Source organism: Mizuhopecten yessoensis, unplaced genomic scaffold (assembly GCF_002113885.1).
Source record: "Mizuhopecten yessoensis strain PY_sf001 unplaced genomic scaffold, ASM211388v2 scaffold9299, whole genome shotgun sequence".
NCBI classification, from domain to species: Eukaryota; Metazoa; Mollusca; class Bivalvia; order Pectinida; family Pectinidae; genus Mizuhopecten; species Mizuhopecten yessoensis.
Genome location: NW_018407978.1, coordinates 209,566 through 229,149, shown reverse-complemented (window position 1 = coordinate 229,149; position 19,584 = coordinate 209,566). Strand labels below are relative to the sequence as shown.

The 19,584-nt window shown below is 36.2% G+C and overlaps 1 protein-coding gene across 1 annotated transcript; it reads left to right on the top strand.

The window, feature by feature from the left end:
- The first annotated feature begins 9,478 nt into the window (after positions 1-9,478).
- Positions 9,479-12,127, top strand: LOC110457700 (galactose-3-O-sulfotransferase 3-like). The gene is made up of 2 exons (XM_021509066.1): positions 9,479-9,556; positions 10,189-12,127. Exons 1-2 carry the CDS (start codon positions 9,534-9,536, stop codon positions 11,462-11,464), a joined length of 1,299 nt encoding a protein of 432 aa, XP_021364741.1. The 5' UTR covers positions 9,479-9,533; the 3' UTR covers positions 11,465-12,127.
- Positions 12,128-19,584: the final 7,457 nt, after the last annotated feature.

Here is a 19,584-nt window from a genome sequence, read left to right as displayed (position 1 = left end):
CGGTTTATTATCTAGGAGTGTATTGTGTATCGATGTATTATTTAGGAGTGTATTGTCATAGTATTATATAGGAGCGTGTTGTGTATCGGGGTATTATATAGAAGTGTATTGTCATATGTATCGGTGTATTATATAGGAGCGTGTTGTGTATCGGGTGTGTATTAATTAGGAGTGTATTGTCATATGTATCGATGGATTATATAGGAGCGTGTTGTGTATCGGGGTATTATCTTGGAGTGTATTGTCATATGTATCGGTGGATTATCTAGGAGTGTATTGTGTATCGATGTATTATCTAGGAGAGTATTGTCATATGTATCGATGTATTATCTATGTATCGGTGTATTATCTAGGAGTGTATCGATAATGTGTCGATATATCATATAGGAGTGTATTGTCATATGTATCGGTGTCTTATCTAGGAGTGTATTGTCATATGTATGGATGTATTATCTAGGAGTGTATTGTCATCTGTATCGATGTATTATCTAGGAGTGTATTTATGTATCGATGTATTATCTAGGAGCGTATTGTCATATGTATCGATGTATTATATAGGAGCGTGTTGTGTATCGGTTTATTATCTAGGAGTGTATTGTGTATCGATGTATTATTTAGGAGTGTATTGTGTATCGATGTATTATCTTGGAGTGTATTGTGTATCGGTGTATTATCTAGGAGTGTATCGATAATGTGTCGATATATCATATAGGAGTGTATTGTCATATGTATCGGTGGATTATCTAGGAGTGTATTGTGTATCGATGTATTATCTTGGAGTGTATTGTGTATCGGTGTATTATCTAGGAGTGTATCGATAATGTGTCGATATATCATATAGGAGTGTATTGTCATATGTATCGGTGCCTTGTCTAGGAGTGTATTGTGATATGTATCGGTGTATTATCTAGGAGTGTATTTTCATATGTATCGGTGTATTATCTAGGAGTGTATCGATAATGTGTCGATATATCATATAGGAGTGTATTGTCATATGTATCGGTGTCTTATCTAGGAGTGTATTGTCATATGTATGGATGTATTATCTAGGAGTGTATTGTCATCTGTATCGATGTATTATCTAGGAGTGTATTTTCATATGTATCGATGTATTATCTAGGAGGGTATTGTCATATGTATCGGTGTATTATTTAGGAGTGTATTGTCATATGTATCGGTGGATTATCTAGGAGTGTATTGTGTATCGATGTATTATCTTGGAGTGTATTGTGTATCGATGGATTATCTAGGAGTGTATTGTCATATGTATTCGGTGTATAATCTAGGAGTGTGTATTAATTAGGAGTGTATTGTCATATGTATCGATGGATTATATAGGAGCGTGTTGTGTATCGGTGGATTATCTAGGAGTGTATTGTGTATCGATGTAGTATCTAGGAGTGTATTGTCGTATGTATCGATGTATTATCTAGGAGTGTATTTATGTATCGATGTATTATCTAGGAGCGTGTTGTGTATCGATGTATTATCTTGGAGTGTATTGTCATATGTATCGATGTATTATATAGGAGCGTGTTGTGTATCGGTGTATTATCTAGGAGTGTATTGTGTATCGATGTATTATCTAGGAGTGTATTGTCATATGTATCTATGTATTATCTTGGAGTGTATTGTCATATGTATAGATGTATTATTTAGGAGTGTATTGTCATATGTATCGGTGTATGTATTGTCATATGTATCGATGTATTATTTAGGGGTGTATTGTCATATGTATCGGTGTATTATATAGAAGTGTATTGCCATATGTATCGATGTATTATCTTGGAGTGTATTGACATATGTATCGATGTATTATCTAGGAGCGTGTTGTGTATCAGTGTATTATATAGAAGTGTATTGTCATATGTATCGGTGTATTATCTAGGAGCGTGTTGTGTATCGGTGTATTATCTAGAAGTGTATTGTCATATTTATCGGTGTATTATCTAGGAGTGTATTGTCATATGTATTGTTGTGTATCGGTGTATTATCTAGGAGTGTATTGTGTATCGATGTATTATCTTGGAGGGTATTGTCATACGTATCGATGGATTATCTAGGAGCGTGTTGTGTATCGGTGTATTATCTAGGAGTGTATTGTCATATGTATTGTTGTGTATCGGTGTATTATCTAGGAGTGTATTGTGTGTATCGGTGTATTATCTAGAAGTGAAGTGTCATATTTATCGGTGTATTATCTAGGAGTGTATTGTCATATGTATTGTTGTGTATCGGTGTATTATCTAGGAGTGTATTGTGTATCGATGTATTATCTTGGAGGGTATTGTCATATGTATCGATGTATTATCTAGGAGCGTGTTGTGTATCGATGTATTATCTTGGAGTGTATTGTAATATGTATCGATGTATTATTTAGGAGTGTATTGTTATGTGTATCGATGTATTATCTTGGAGTGTATTGTAATATGTATCGATGTATTATTTAGGAGTGTATTGTTATGTGTATCGATGTATTATCTTGGGGTGTATTGTCATATGTATCGAAGTATTATCTAGGAGCGTGTTGTGTATCGGTGTATTATCTAGGAGGGTATTGTCATATGTATCGATGTATTATCTAGGAGTGTATTGTCATATGTATCGATGTATGATCTAGGAGTGTATTGTCATATGTATCGATGTATGATCTAGGAGTGTATTGTCATATGTATCGATGTATTATCTTAGAGTGTATTGTCATATGTATCGATGTATTATCTTGGAGTGTATTGTCATATGTATCGATGTATTATTTAGGAGTGTATTGTTATGTGTATCGATGTATTATCTTGGAGTGTATTGTGTATCGGTGTATTATCTAGGAGTGTATTGTCATATGTATCAATGTATTATTTAGGAGTGTATTGTTATGTGTATCGATGTATTATCTTGGACTGTATTGTGTATCGGTGTATTATCTAGGAGTGTATTGTCCTATGTATCGATGTATTATCTAGGAGCGTGTTGTGTATCAGTGTATTATATAGAAGTGTATTGTCATATGTATCGATGGATTATCTAGGAGCGTGTTGTGTATCGGTGTATTATCTAGGAGTGTATTGTCACATGTATCGATGTATTATCTAGGAGTGTATTGTCATATGTATCGGTTTATTATCTAGGAGTGTATTGTCATATGTATCGGTGTATTATATAGAAGTGTATTGTCATATGTATCGATGTATTATCTAGGAGTGTATTGTCATATGTATCGGTGTATTATCTAGGAGTGTATTGTCATATGTATCGGTGTATTATATAGAAGTGTATTGTCATATGTATCGGTGTATTATCTAGGAGTGTATTGTCATATGTATCGATGTATTATTTAGGAGTGTATTGTCATATGTATCGATGTATTATATAGAAGTGTATTGTCATATGTATCGTTGTATTATCTAGGAGCGTGTTTTGTATAGATGTATTATCTAGGAGTGTATTGTGTATCGATGTATTATTTAGGAGTGTTTAGTCATATGTATCGGTGTATTATCCTGGAGTGTATTGTCATATGTATTGTGTTTTTAAACTAGGAGTGTATAGTCATATGTATCGGTTTATTATCTAGGAGTGTATTGTGTGTATCGGTGTATTATCTAGAAGTGAATTGTCATATGTATCGGTGTATTATATATGAGTGTATAGTCATATGTATCGGTGCCTTATCTAGGAGTGTATTGTTATAGGTATCGGTGTATTATCTAGGAGTGTATTGTGTGTATCGGTGTATTATCTAGAAGTGAATTGTCATATTTATCGGTGTATTATCTAGGAGTGTATTGTCATATGTATCGGTGTATTATCTAGGAGTGTATTGTCATATGTATCGGTGTATTATCTAGGAGTTTATTTTGTGTATCGATGTATTATATAGAAGTGTATTGTCTTATGCATCAGCGTATAACACAGGAGTGTATTGTCATATATATCGGTGCCTTATCTAGGAGTGTATTGTCTTTTGTATCGATGTATTATCTAGGAGCGTGATGTGTATCGATGTATTATCTAGGAATGTATTGTCATATGTATCGATGTATTATCTAGGAGTGTATTGTGTGTATCGGTGTATTATCTAGAAGTGTATTGTCATATGTATCGGTGTATAATCTAGGAGTGTATTGTCATATGTATCGGTGCATTATCTAGGAGTGTATTGTTTGTATCGGTGTACTATCTGGGAGTGTGTTTTCATATGTATCGGTGTATTATCTAGGAGTGTATTGATAATGTGTCGATAAATTATATAGGAGTGTATTGTCATATGTATTGGTTTATCATCTAGTAGTGTATTGTGTGTATCGGTGTATTATTTAGGAGTGTATTGTCATATGTATCGGTGTATTATTTAGGAGTGTAGATGTATTATTTAGGAGTGTATTGTCATATGTATCAATGTATCATCTAGGAGTGTGTTGTGTATCGATGTATTATCTAGGAATGTATTGTCATATGTATCGGTGTTTTTACTAGGAGTGTATTGTCATATGTATCGGTGTATTATCTAGGAGTGTATTGTGTGTATCGATGTATAATATAGAAGTGTATTGTCTTATGCATCAGCGTATAACACAGGAGTGTTTTGTCATATGTATCTGTGCCTTATCTTGGAGTGTATTGTTATATGTATCGGTGTATTTTCTAGGAGTGTATTGTCATATGTATCGTTGTATTATCTAGGAGCATGTTGTGTATCGGTGTATTATCTAGGAGTGTATTGTCATATGTTTCATATGTATCGGTGTATTATCTAGGAGTGTATTGTATGTATCGATGTATAATATAGAAGTGTATTGTCTTATGCATCAGCGTATAACACAGGAGCGGTTTGTCATATGTATCTGTGCCTTATCTTGGAGTGTATTGTTACATGTATCGGTGTATTTTCTAGGAGTGTATTGTCATATGTACCGTTGTATTATCTAGGAGCGTGTTGTGTATCGGGGTATTATCTAGGAGGGTATTGTCATATGTATCGGGGTATTATCTAGGAGTGTATTGTCATATGTATCGGTGTATTATCTAGAAGTGTATTGTTATATGCATCGGTGTATTATCTAGGAGTGTATTGTCATATTGTCATATGTATCGATGTATTATCTAGGAGCGTGTTGTGTATCGATGTGTTATCTTGGAGTGTATTGTCATATGTATCGATGTATTATATAGGAGGGTATTGTCATATGTATCGGTGTATTATCTAGGAGGGTATTGTCATATGTATCGATGTATTATCTAGGAGCGTGTTGTGTATCGGTGTATTATCTAGGAGGGTATTGTCATATGTATCGGGGTATTATCTAGGAGGGTATTGTCATATGTATCGATGTATTATCTAGGAGTGTATTGTCATATGTATCGGTGTATTATATAGAAGAGTATTGTCATATGTATCGGTGTATTATCTAGAAGTGTATTGTTATATGTATCGGTGTATTATCTAGGTGTGTATTGTCATATGTATCGATGTATTTTCTAGGGGTGTATTGTCATATGTATCGTTGTATTATCTAGGAGCCTGTTGTGTATCGGTGTATTATCTAGGAGTGTATTGTCATATGGAAGTGTATTGTCATATGTATCGTTGTATTATCTAGGAGCATGTTGTGTATCGGTGTATTATCTAGGAGTGTATTGTCATATTGTCATATGTATCGATGTATTATCTAGGAGCGTGTTGTGTATCGGTGTATTATCTAGGAGGGTATTGTCATATGTATCGGTGTATTATCTAGGAGGGTATTGTCATATGTATCGATGTATTATCTAGGAGTGTATTGTCATATGTATCGGTGTATTATTTAGGAGTGTATTGTCATATGTATCGGTGTATTATTTAGGAGTGTATTGTCATATGTATCGCTGTATTATATAGGAGTGTATTGTCATATGTATCGTTGTATTATCTAGGAGCCTGTTGTGTATCGGTGTATTATCTAGGAGTGTATTGTCATATGTTTCATATGTATCGGTGTATTATCTAGGAGTGTATCGTCATATGTATCGATGTATTATATAGGAGTGTATTGTCATATGTATCGATGTATTATATAGGAGTGTATTGTTATGTGTATCGGTTTATTATCTTGGAGTGTATTGTGTATCGATGCATTATCTAGGAGTGTATTGTCATATGTATCGATGTATTATTTAGGAGTGTATTGTGTATCGATGTATTATTTAGGAGTGTATAGTCATATGTATCGGTGTATTATCTAGGAGTGTATTGTCATATGTATCAATGTATTATCTAGGAGTGTATTATTTTGATGTCGTTTCTCTATAAGGACATATATTAATTGATCTGAAAATAAACACACCCTGCAGATAACCTACATTGTATTCATGTGTGTTCAAATTTTATATATTATATAAGCAACATAATGAATATTGGCTGATTGTCCTATGGGTTCACCGAGTGTATGTAATGTATTTTTTGTTTTGTCGAGTTGATGGATACCCTATTTGGTGGGGTTTACACATTACATATCTGTAAGTGGGTCAGGTTATCAACTAATACAATGAATCAGCAAGTGTGAATAACGAATCAATATTGTGAATTGTAAATTTGATGCTCAGCGGAGTTCGGCATTGCAGTAATGAGGAGCTACGGTGAAAGCTTAATCGTCTCGTTGGTTATTGTTTGAAAGTATTCAGAGGTTTACTATTACACTATTTTGCTAATCAAAATACGTTGTTCTGTCGATAGCTAGTATCTTTTGCTTCGATTTATATGTTCAGTTTTCAAATAATAAGTACATACAGCACACGTAATCCGATTTTTTTCTATTTTCCAATCGTTACTATAATAAATCGAACAAGTGGATCGATACATAACTTGGATAAAATAATATTATCCTTGTTTTATTGTTAACCCAAGTAACACATGTGATACGCTGCGGACGCTATAGGTTTTCCTTAACACATTCATTGTAATAAATTCATATAAACCTTACTCAAATATAGGAAAACGTGTCAAAAATATTGATACTGAAATAATCCGCTGAGTCAGATAATACTCATATTTAAATCATTAAGCTTCATTTCCAAACCGCCTATCAAGACATATGGTGCATTTTGGAAGTTCATTCGCACAATTTGAAGTTGTTGGTAAATTATTATACGGGTCATCGCTTAAACTATAAAAACATACAATGAAACACTGATTAAAACTTCAGGAAGGTTGTACAGCGCGAATAGTTGTGATTTCACCAGGATGCTTATGTAGTCTGTTTTTTATTACTGAGACTATTCAATGTGATAGCACAGTGGACACTGATGATAACACAAGGTGATAGTATAGTGTATATATAAGTTTACAGTGGTCACTAGTGATAACACAAGGTGATAATATAGTGTATATATAAGTCCACAGTGGACACTGATGATAACACAAGGTGATAGTATAGAGTATATATAAGTTTACAGTGGTCACTAGTGATAACACAAGGTGATAATATAGTGTATATATAAGTCCACAGTGGACACTGGTGATAACACAAGGTGATAGTATAGTGTATATATAAGTCTACAGTGGTCACTGGTGATAACACAAGGTGATAGCACAGTGGACACTGATGATAACACAAGGTGCTAGTATAGAGTATATATAAGTTCACAGTGGACACTGGTGATAACACAAGGTGATAGTATGGTAAGTGTATATATAAGTCCACAGTGGTCACTGGTGATAACATAAGGTGATAGTATGGTTAGTGTATATATAAGTCCACAGTGGTCACTGGAAATAACACAAGGTGATATTATAGTGTATATATAAGTCTACAGTGGACACTGGTGATAACACAAGGTGATGACAAGATGTTTTTGAGATAAACGAAGCTCCCGTCCATAACATTTATTCGCCGTTTATATAGCTATCCTTGACAAAAAGCGTATTAACGACAATGCATTTTTCACAAACATATTCACAAAAATGGAAAACTGAATAAATACAGTCAAGTAAGTGAATAAACTATATAAAAATTAATCCGAATCGTTAATCGCATCTGTATACACTAGGTGAGCTCAGACGTCATAATCCTCGCTTTAGCATGGTTGCAGGTGTTGGTTTATCATTGTGGACAAAACGATATTCTTTCTTGTATACATGTAGAAATATGGTATCCCTGGCGTGTCATCAGATTTTGGAGACATTTCATAGTTTATCCATGAATTTAAACACTGTTCACCATGTAATACTGAATGAAAATTGAGAAAATATTTTTTTCAGTCAAAATCACATTTGATTAGAAAATGAATGGTGAGAACTACCTATCGCGCTTGAAATCAATTATGAAATGTTAAATTTCTCCAGCAAACCAATATGTAACAAGTGACGTCCTCAACTCAACTCTAAAATGTTTGAACATTTAAAGTTTTAGAATATTGTTGTGCGGTCAAGTTTTCGTTGTAAAACCTACTTTTTATCTACAATGTGTATACCACAGTTTTAGTTGACATCTTTATCACAGTTAAATGTAATAATCTTAAAATAAATATCATAATTTGAACCCACTCCTTTCTGCTCAACTAGGAAGCTTTAACCTCATTTTCGAATAAATAATCAAGATAATAAAACAAAATGTGTGCAGTCTGTATGCATTTAATGCATCACATTCTTTTATAATTTGTTGTCAGATTCACTAAAAATAAAAATAAATTATTGATGATTATCATTGATTTTATATAGAAACGAGCTATTAGATCTACCCGTCGTATCTCATCATGTTAATAATCCATAGGTGAAATTGTAAATTTTAAGACATCTTTTGTGTCTTAAAACTTTAAGTTTTTGTTTTTAATTACGCATTTTCTTTTATTAAGCAAATCCCTGATATGTCTGATTAAACAATCCCTTTGGCGCCCGAGAAACAGAGTGTGGATCATGCTTCCAGTTTCGGTCTTGCGACCTTAATACAATAACACATACGTTTATCTATTAATAAAGAGATAATTCGAAAACTAACGGCCAAAGGACATTAAAACACCCGCCCTTTATGCTTCAATGTCATGGACTACTTTGAGGTCAAAGTTCACAAGCAGAGTCAACATCTGGTAAATAAGTACCTATTCAAAAATTTACTTATCACATAAGTCGATATGATATCCCTCCGGTAAAGGTTGTATTTTATATAATGATATCACAAAAAATGTTTTTATACAGAACACTGTTGAATTTATGAGAATACTTAAGGCGCCATTAATCATTTTCAGAAACCAAACAGGTATCTAGGGACGTATATTTGTACATTATTTCATAATATCTGTCCAATAAAAAAATCAAGAATCTAGTATTGGTATGCAGATCATATTCTTAGTGTCGTAATCGGCTTATTTTAGATATACACTTTGTCGAATATATCATCTATATTAATCGCCTATAATATGCAGTTTATAGAAACAGCTGGTTCGACGTACAGCCAATTTACCGGTAACAGAATATCAATTGGAACACGTGGTACATTGATTCCGTCACGTGACACGTGAGTTAAGGTTGCCACTATTCGCTGGAGTGTAAGTTTGAAACAACTATGCAAAATAAGAAACTTTTGTGGTAAGTAGCGATTATCATTAATTAACATTGTCTGTAGTCTGTACAAGTTACTTTACAGAGTAAATATATGATAACATTAATATCTACGGTGCGATGTTGACCAAGAGTCCGTGATTAAAGCTCAGTCCGGGTGAAATATTGCATGGTGCGATGTTGACCAAGAGTCCATGATTTAAGGTCAGTCCGGGTGAAATATTGCACTAACTACGTCATACGTTGATTATGAATATGCGTAGAGATGTATTGTCTCTTCTGTAATGTCGCTTTGCTTGTGTTTACAGTTAGCATTCATTTCTTTTGAAATAGACTGTGCTTGTATGGTGTTCAAAAGCATTTGTTAATACTGTGATAATTATAGCTTATGAAACCGTACCTCAAAGGCCCATAATCTATCATTAAATATCTAAAACTTAAAAAATAGTATCTAAAATTTGAAAATAAAAAATACGATCCGACCTGTACCTAACGTTCCCGCTGCTATATTTGAAGTATATCATTTGCAAAGAGATTGTGTGTAGAATGGAAGCTTATACGTGTTTTAGATGTATTGCATATTATTTGTACCAGACCTCCAAAGTGAGACAATCACTAGTTGGAAATATAACAGTATAGGTGCCTTGTTGTTTTTACAGGATGATGTTTGGACTTAGTTGCTTGGCGACGATGATTTTAGTCAGTATCGGAAGATACTTTGATACTGTCGTAACTTTAATACATACCCCTGTTCGGAAATTCGTGTCAACATTAAACTCTGATTTTTATGGTGAACCATTACCACTTCAATATCAACAAGTTTACAAAATTCCGGAACAACATTCCTTACTACAGAACAACCTCTCAAAACAGACGCTCTATGATTTGGAAGAGCAAGTCCAACCTATTCCTGAACCGAATGTCGACCCAATCAAGGACTCAAATGGCAAACCGGTCCATCACATAGCATTCATAAAGGCTCATAAGGCTGCTAGTACCACGGTTCAGAATATATTCCTACGCTATGGATATGAAAATGACCTCGTATTTGCTTTGCCAAGAGCTGGTTCCACCATTAGCACGGCAAATACCGTGAGGCCTGGCAGTATTCTTCCACCGCCCCCAAGCAGACCTTATGATATATTGTGTTCTCACGTTAGATTTGACAGGGAAGCATTTGGTCGAATACTACCGAACGATACTAAATATATAGGAATCGTGAGGGAGCCGTTCCATCAGTTCCAATCTAATTTGCAGTATTATCGTCAACGATTTGTGTTAAACATACCAGGAGACAAACCCGTGCAGGAATATCTGTTGCACAATGATAAATACATGAAGTTTGGAGGAAACAACATTCCTTCCACGTACAATAAAATGGCGTATGATTTTGGGTTTCCTCAAGACTTGTTTTGGTCAAAAGACCATGACAAAATTCAGCGCTTTTTAGCGAAACTGGATAATGAGATCGACTTGGTGATTGTCACAGAATATTTCGACGAATCCATTGTGCTGATGCGACGACTCTTAAACTGGGATCTGCAATACGTTTTATACGGTAAACTAAATTCCAAAAAGAAAAAGGATCCGCGATTGGAAATCGGCTCAGAAGAAGAAGGACTATATAGAAAATGGGCACATCTCGATTACGCCCTTTACAATTTTTTCCTGGACAAACTTAAAGAAAAACTAAAACACCAACCACCCGATTTCTATGAAGAACTAGCTTACTTCAGAAGCACTAGAACTAAGTATGATGACTTTTGTAAACTTTCCTTGGACGGTGGTCAGTCCGTTATTTTATTTGAAGGAAGTAAGTGGAATACACCATTTATCGTAACAAAAGAACAATGTAAACACCTGTATATCAGAGAAATTCCATTTTTTAATCAATTAAGAGCACGCAGAATTCTTCAACTGGATAGAATGAACTAAGATTTCAGTCAAGCCACTTGAACAAAATCAGGCGATAATTGCAGTTAATGTTAGAGACAAGAAAAAGCTAAACTCTGTGGTATAGCGCTATTGAACCTTTCTTAGTGTAATATCGCATTATGAATTAATGTTCTATACCTCTTTTTTCTATAGAAATATCAATTTTCATGCATCTATTTATTTTTTAATGCGACCGTAATTCTGAAGATCTGAGATCGGTAATAACGTATGGAATGTGAACAGTCTATCATAACGCCTGTCTGCGTAGGAAAGACCTTCCACATGATTATGATAGAGTATGTTTTAGATCTACAATCTTACTCACAAAAATATATATATACTTACCTTGAAATGGTCTGTAGATCAACGTTCAACCTTAAAGTGAACTAACGATGACGCAACAGAAGGATTAGTTTTGACCACAATGAAACGAATTCCTAAATATATCATATTTTGTACATGTACCACATTTTACAATGCATTTCCCCCAACTCTTTTTCCAACTTCCCCCGTAAATTATCCTGATTCATGTGACTTTCCCTAAGCTATAGTTGTTAATGTTGGTTACAAAGAAAAGTAAATGATTTGTTTCTGTCTCTCCTTCATTAATATTCAATCACCTTTGTTTTATGTACAACATATATTATGTGAATAAAACGAAGTCGAAACTAATAATGACGGGTACGTTAACATTTATATTTTATATGAGAATTGGATAATTTCATTTTACATTTGCACTTTTGTTCTGTACATTTGTGTCTCACATTAATGCATCTTTTAATGACCAAAACTATGCTTAGCATGCCATTCACTCACATAATTATGATGCTACAATGCCATCGACAATGTTATCTGAACGTACACTTGGGTTCACTCTGCTGGCGTTCAAATTGTGTATTCTTTTTATTGGCGCATACATTTAGTGCAAAACCAATCGTATACATTTTGAAGCTGTACGGCTGGTTTCTTTAGAGGATTCTTTAGAGGCATTGTATTCAATAGAATTTCTACAACGAGTCATGGCTATCAATCATATTTATCAAAGCCAAGTTACATAATTTTAGAAGGCAATCTGCAGTGATGTCTCTCTTGACTTGGATTTTACCTAAATTTATAAGGTGGGAGTCATAAAGAAAAAAAAGGAGACCCTTACCTCTCCGAAAGATCATAGGCTTCATCTCTCTGTCCGTGTAAATCATTTCTTTGTCAACATTTTGTCCACGCTTCACGATTTAAAGTTATAACTACATTGATTTACATTAAATTATTCCGTGTTTTAAATTGTATGCATTAACTAAAATATACAGATTCTGATGTATTCCTGTCTCACCTTGCGTGTAGCACATACTTGCGTTAAATAAGTATAAAACATGCACAGTGTTAAATTCAGCATGTTTAGCTTCTTACCAGCAAATGACTGAATGTTTTTGGTCGAGCCCAGCTGTCAGCACATGGTTTTGTATCCTTGAGCAAGAGTCTATTATAAACGCTTGCTCACTCAAGAGGCCCATAGTACTGTGGTATTCAAGTCATATAATATGCCGTTTGAAACACTGTTTCCTGACAAGAGAGAACAACGAAAATCGACCAGCACTTTCGCAGACATAATAAAACGCGACAATTGCACTCATCCCTACACGATCGGTTCGATATATAATGGCATATTTGACTACAGAAGAAATAACACCATGTCAGTTTTCATATTGATGTTGAGTATTTATACAGCCAAGATATAATACATTTACATATCTTAAGTAGAAACTATTTTTTTATGTCTTATTCAATTGGTTGATGCTCTATTTAATGATCACAGGAAAATAAAGTGACAGTTCCTTGTGTTCAATTTTGAAATAGGAATATATATACGTTTACAGTAAACGGTATTTGTATTTCATTTGATCAATGTACAGGGATCCTGCATATGTGCAATGTGCACAGAAAGGATTACTAACATCATGCAACGAATCCAAATTTTAAGTAGACGATCACATTCTATTACATGCATTACATAAACAAATATCATTGTTGGCGATTTACTAGCTAGAGGTTTAAGTTCGAACAACGATTTTGTTTCTACTTCGGTTTTATGTTCTAATTTGCTTTATAATATCAGTCTTACTTCGGTTTTTCAGTCAAGACAAATACGACTTGAGTTTTCACAACTTCTTGTTTTGGATAAACAGCTAAAGATACGTTTAATATGAGTTAGAAAATTAAAATTCTAAAGTCAAGTATGTACATTTGAATGAAAACGTAGTAGGTATAAGAAATTCTATAGATTTTTTAGTGTTTTCTTTTTTATTACTTTCGCTAGCAATGCATCAATCGATGGCGGGCTTATTATTACAATGAGTGTATTGTACATTAAACTGACATTTGTCCTGGTTTATTAACATTATGGGCGACGTGACTCCCAACCCCTTAAGTCTGTGAGTAGAATTAGGCCAATGTCATATATACACAGAATACAGAGAGTCATCTGACCTGTGATCTACGTAAACGTAAAAGTAACGAGATAGCGTGGAACGGAACGTTGTAAGATATAATACTGACTTAACAATTTCTTTGTGGCTAGATCAAACAACACCTCATAAATCGTGTTACGATAAAATGCAATTTATAATCCAACCCACTAAGTACACACGAGGAAACAGGTGGTGTGTTCACATATGTTTTGTAGGAAGTAGAGCTGTACTTTCTGTATAATAATAGTAAAATATATAAATAACCAAATCGGCAATACACCAGAAACTCAAAGAGGATATACATAGACAACAGCAGGCACAGCCCGTAAAAGACAGTTGTTGGTGCTGTGACTTTCAGTAACGAAACTTTGACTCCATGCATTAATAGTCAGCCAAGTTGACAGTGCCAAGTGTCAGTAAGGTATAATCAAAGTGACAGCTAGTTTCTAGTTTCAGAACGATATCATCAATGTGACAGTTCCCAGTGTGATCCAGTAACTATCAAGGTGACAGTGTTAAATGTCAAAAATTAATTATCGCGGTGACAGTGCTCAAAGTCAGAAAGTGATAATCGAGGTGAGAGTGCCCAATGTCAGGAAGTAATTATCAAGGTGACAGTGCCCAGTGTCAGGAAGCAATAATCGAGGTGACAGTGTTCAATATCAGAAAGTTATGATCGAGGTTACAGTGACCAGTGTCCGAAAGTGATAATCGAGACGAGAGTGGCTATTGTCAGAAAGTAATAATCGAGGTGAGAGTACCCAGTGTCAGAATGTTACAATTGAGGTGAGAGTACACAGTGTCAGGAATTAATTATCAATGTGACAGTGCCCAATGTCCGAATGTTAGGATTGAGGTGAGGAAGCCCAGTGTCAGAAAGTAATAATCGATGTGAGGATATTTTCGAGATGAGAGTGCCCAGTGTCAGAAAGTAATGATCGAAGTGAGAGTGCCCAATGTCAGAAAGTAAAGATCAAGGTGACAGTGCCCAAAGTCAGAAAGTAATGATCAAGGTGAGAGTGCTCAGTGTCAGAAAGTAATTATCAAGGTGAGAGTGTTTAGTGTCAGAAAGTAATAATAGAGGTGACAGTGTTCAATATCAGTAAGGTATGGTCGAGGTGATAGTGGCCAGTGTCAGAAAGTTATAATCGAGGTGAGAGTGACCAGTGTCAGAAAGTAATAATCGAGGTGAGAGTGCCCAATGTCAGAAAGGATATTCGAGGTGACAGTGCCTAGTTTCAGAAAGTAATTATCAAGACGACAGTGTTCAATGTCAGAAAGTAATTATCAAGATTACAGTGTCTAGTGTCAGAAAGTATTTATCAAAGTGACAGTATTCAATGTCAGAAAGTTATGATCGAGGTTACAGTGCCCAGTGTCAGAAAATTATAATCGAGACGAGAGTGGCCAGTGTCAGAAAGTAATAATCGAGGTGTGAGTACCAGTTGGCAGAATGTAATAATTGAGGTGAGAGTACACAGTGTCACTAAGTAATTATTAATGTGACAGTGCCCAGTGTCAGAAAGTAATTATCAAGGTGACAGTGCCCAATGTCCGAATATTTTGATTGCGGTGAGGGAGCCCAGTGTCAGAAAGTATTAATCGATGTGAGAGAACCGAGTGCCAGAAAGATATGATCGAGATGAGAGTGCCCAGTGTCAGAAAGAAATGATCGAGGTGACCGTGCCCAGTGTCAGAAAGTAATAATAGTGGTGACAGTGTTCAATATCAGAAAGGTATGGTCGAGGTGATAGTGTCCAGTTTCAGAAAAAAGTAATCGAGGAGAAAGTGGCCTATGTCAGAAAGTTATAATCGAGTTGAGAGTGCCCAATGTCAGAAAAGAATATTCGAGGTGAGAGTGCCAAGTGTTAAAAAGTAATTATCAAGGGGACAGTGTTTAATGTCAGAAAGTTATGATCGAGGTGAGAGAGTCCAGTGTCAGAAACTAATTATCGAGGGGAGAGTGGCCAGTGTCAGAAAATAATGATCGAGGTGACAGTGCACAATGTAAGGAGAGTGCTCAGTGGCAGAAAGTAATTATCAAGGTGAGAGTGTTTAGTGTCAGAAAGTGATAATAGAGGTGACAGTGTTCAATATCAGTAAGGTATGGTCGAGGTGATAATGGCCAGTGTCAGAAAGTTATAATCGAGGTAAGAGTGGCCAGTGTCAAAAAGTAATAATGGAGGTGAGAGTGTCCAATGTCAGAAAGGAATTATCAAGGGGACAGTGTTCAATGTCAGAAAATAATAATCGAGGTGAGAGTGTCCAGTGTCAGAAAGTGATAATCGAGACGAGAGTGGCTATTGTCAGAAAGTAATAATCGAGGTGAGAATGTCCAGTGTCAAAAAGAAATAATCGAGGTGACAGAGCCCATATCAGAAAGTAATATTCGAGGTGAGAGTGCAAAGTGTCAAAAAGTAAATATCAAGGGGACACTGTTCAATGTCAGAAAGTTATGATCGGTGACAGTGCCAAAGATCAGAAAATAATGATCTAGGTGACAGTGCACAATGTAAGAAAGTGATAATAGAGGTGAGAGTCCCCAGTGTCCGTAAGTTTTGATCGAGGTGACAGTGCCCATTGTCAGAAAGTAATAATCGAGGTGAGAGAGTCCAGTGTCAGAAACTAATTATCGGGGTGAGAGTGGCCAGTGTCAGAAAGTAATTATCAAGGTGAGAGTGTTTAGTGTCAGAAAGTGATAATAGAGGTGACAGTGTTCAATATCAGTAAGGTATGGTCGAGGTGATAATGGCCAGTGTCAGAAAGTTATAATCGAGGTAAGAGTGGCCAGTGTCAAAAAGTAATAATGGAGGTGAGAGTGTCCAATGTCAGAAAGTAATTATCAAGGGGACAGTGTTCAATGTCAGAAAATAATAATCGAGGTGAGAGTGTCCAGTGTCAGAAAGTGATAATCGAGACGAGAGTGGCTATTGTCAGAAAGTAATAATCGAGGTGAGAGAGTCCAGTGTCAGAAAGTGATAATCGAGACGAGAGTGGCTATTGTCAGAAAGTAATAATCGAGGTGAGAGTGCCCAATGTCAGAAAGTGATAATAGAGGTGAGAGTGCCCAGTGTCCGTAAATTTTTATCGAGGTGACAGTGCCCAGTGTCAGAAAGTTATAATCGAGGTGAGAGTGACCAGTGTCAGAAAGTAATAATCGAGGTGAGAGTGGCCAGTGTCAGAAAATAATGATCGAGGTGACAGTGCCAAAGATCAGAAAATAATGATCGAGGTGACAGTGCACAATGTAAGAAAGTGATAATAGAGGTGAGAGTCCCCAGTGTCCGTAAGTTTTGATCGAGGTGACAGTGCCCATTGTCAGAAAGTAATAATCGAGGTGAGAGTGTCCAGTGTCAGAAAGTGATAATCGAGACGAGAGTGGCTATTGTCAGAAAGTAATAATCGAGGTGAGAGTACCCAGTGTCAGAATGTTACAATTGAGGTGAGAGTACACAGTGTCAGGAATTAATTATCAATGTGACAGTGCCCAATGTCCGAATGTTAGGATTGAGGTGAGGGAGCCCAGTGTCAGAAAGTAATAATCGATGTGAGAGTACCGAGTGTCAGAAAGATATTTTCGAGATGAGAGTGCCCAGTGTCAGAAAGTAATGATCGAAGTGAGAGTGCCCAATGTCAGAAAGTAAAGATCAAGGTGACAGTGCCCAAAGTCAGAAAGTAATGATCAAGGTGAGAGTGCTCAGTGTCAGAAAGTAATTATCAAGGTGAGAGTGTTTAGTGTCAGAAAGTGATAATAGAGGTGACAGTGTTCAATATCAGTAAGGTATGGTCGAGGTGATAATGGCCAGTGTCAGAAAGTTATAATCGAGGTGAGAGTGACCAGTGTCAGAAAGTTATAATCGAGGTGAGAGTGACCAGTGTCAGAAAGTAATAATCGAGGTGAGAGTGGCCAGTGTCAGAAAGTTATAATCGAGGTGAGAGTGACCAGTGTCAGAAAGTTATAATCGAGGTGAGAGTGACCAGTGTCAGAAAGTAATAATCGAGGTGAGAGTGGCCAGTGTCAGAAAGTTATAATCGAGGTGAGAGTGACCAGTGTCAGAAAGTAATAATCGAGGTGTGAGTACCAGTTGGCAGAATGTAATAATTGAGGTGAGAGAACACAGTGTCACTAAGTAACTATTAATGTGACAGTACCCAGTGTCAGAAAGTAATTATCAAGGTGACAGTGCCCAATGTCCGAATATTTTGATTGCGGTGAGGGAGCCCAGTGTCAGAAAGTATTAATCGATGTGAAAGAACCGAGTGCCAGAAAGATATGATCGAGATGAGAGTGCCCAGTGTCAGAAAGAAATGATCGAGGTGACAGTGCCCAGTGTCAGAAAGTAATAATAGAGGTGACAGTGTTCAATATCAGAAAGGTATGGTCGAGGTGATAGTATCCAGTTTCAGAAAAAAGTAATCGAGGAGAAAGTGGCCAATGTCAGAAAAGAATATTCGAGGTGAGATTGTAAAGTGTCAAAAAGTAAATATCAAGGGGACACTGTTCGATGTCAGAAAGTTATAATCGAGGTAAGAGTGGCCAGTGCCAAAAAGTAATAATGGAGGTGAAAGTGGCCAGTGGCAGAAAGAGATAATAGAGGTGAGAGTCCCCAGTGTCCGTAAGTTTTGATCGAGGGGACAGTGCCCGTTGTCAGAAAGTAATAATCGGGGTGAGAGTGGCCAGTGTCAGAAAGTCATAATCGCGCTGAGGTTGGCCAGTGTCAGACAGTAATATTCGAGGTGAGAGTAGCAAGTGTCAGAAAGTTATGATCGGTGACAGTGCCAAAAGGCAGAAAATAATGATCGAGGTGAGAGAGCCCAGTGTCAGAAAGTAATATTCGCGGTGAGAGTGCAAAGTGTCAGAAAGTTATAATAGATGTGAGAGTGGCCAGTGTCAAAAAGTAAATATCAAGGGGACACTGTTCGATGTCAGAAAGTTATGATCGAGGGGAGAGAGTCCAGTGTCAGAAAGTTCTAATCGAGGTGATAATGTCCAGTGTCAAAAAGAAATAATCGAGCTGAGGTTGGCCAGTGTCAGACAGTAATATTCGAGGTGAAGTTATAATCGAGTTGAGAGTGGCCAATGTCAGAAAAGAATATTCGAGGTGAGATTGTAAAGTGTCAAAAAGTAAATATCAAGGGGACACTGTTCGATGTCAGAAAGTTATAATCGAGGTAAGAGTGGCCAGTGCCAAAAAGTAATAATGGAGGTGAAAGTGGCCAGTGGCAGAAAATAATGATCGAGCTGACAGTGCCAAAAGCCAGAAAATAATGATCGAGGGGACAGTGCCAAAAGTCAGAAAGTTATGATCGAGGGGAGAGAGTCCAGTGTCAGAAAGTATTAATCGATGTGAAAGAACCGAGTGCCAGAAAGATATGATCGAGATGAGAGTGCCTAGTGTCAGAAAGTATTAATCGATGTGAAAGAACCGAGTGCCAGAAAGATATGATCGAGATGAGAGTGCCTAGTGTCAGAAAGCAATAATCGAGGTGAGAATGTCCAGTGTCAAAAAGAAATAATCGAGGTGACAGTGTCCAGTGCCAGAAAGTAATGCCTAGTGTCAGAAAGCAATAATCGAGGTGAGACTGGCCAGTGTCAGAAAGTCATAATCGCGCTGAGGTTGGCCAGTGTCAGACAGTAATTATCAAGTTGGAAGA

Excerpts from the sequence above, each read along its gene's own strand:
- LOC110457700 (XM_021509066.1), top strand. The coding sequence starts at position 9,534 with ATGCAAAATAAGAAACTTTTGTG. Across the intron at positions 9,557-10,188 it reads CAAAATAAGAAACTTTTGTG|GATGATGTTTGGACTTAGTT; the intron begins GTAAGTAGCGAT and ends TTGTTTTTACAG.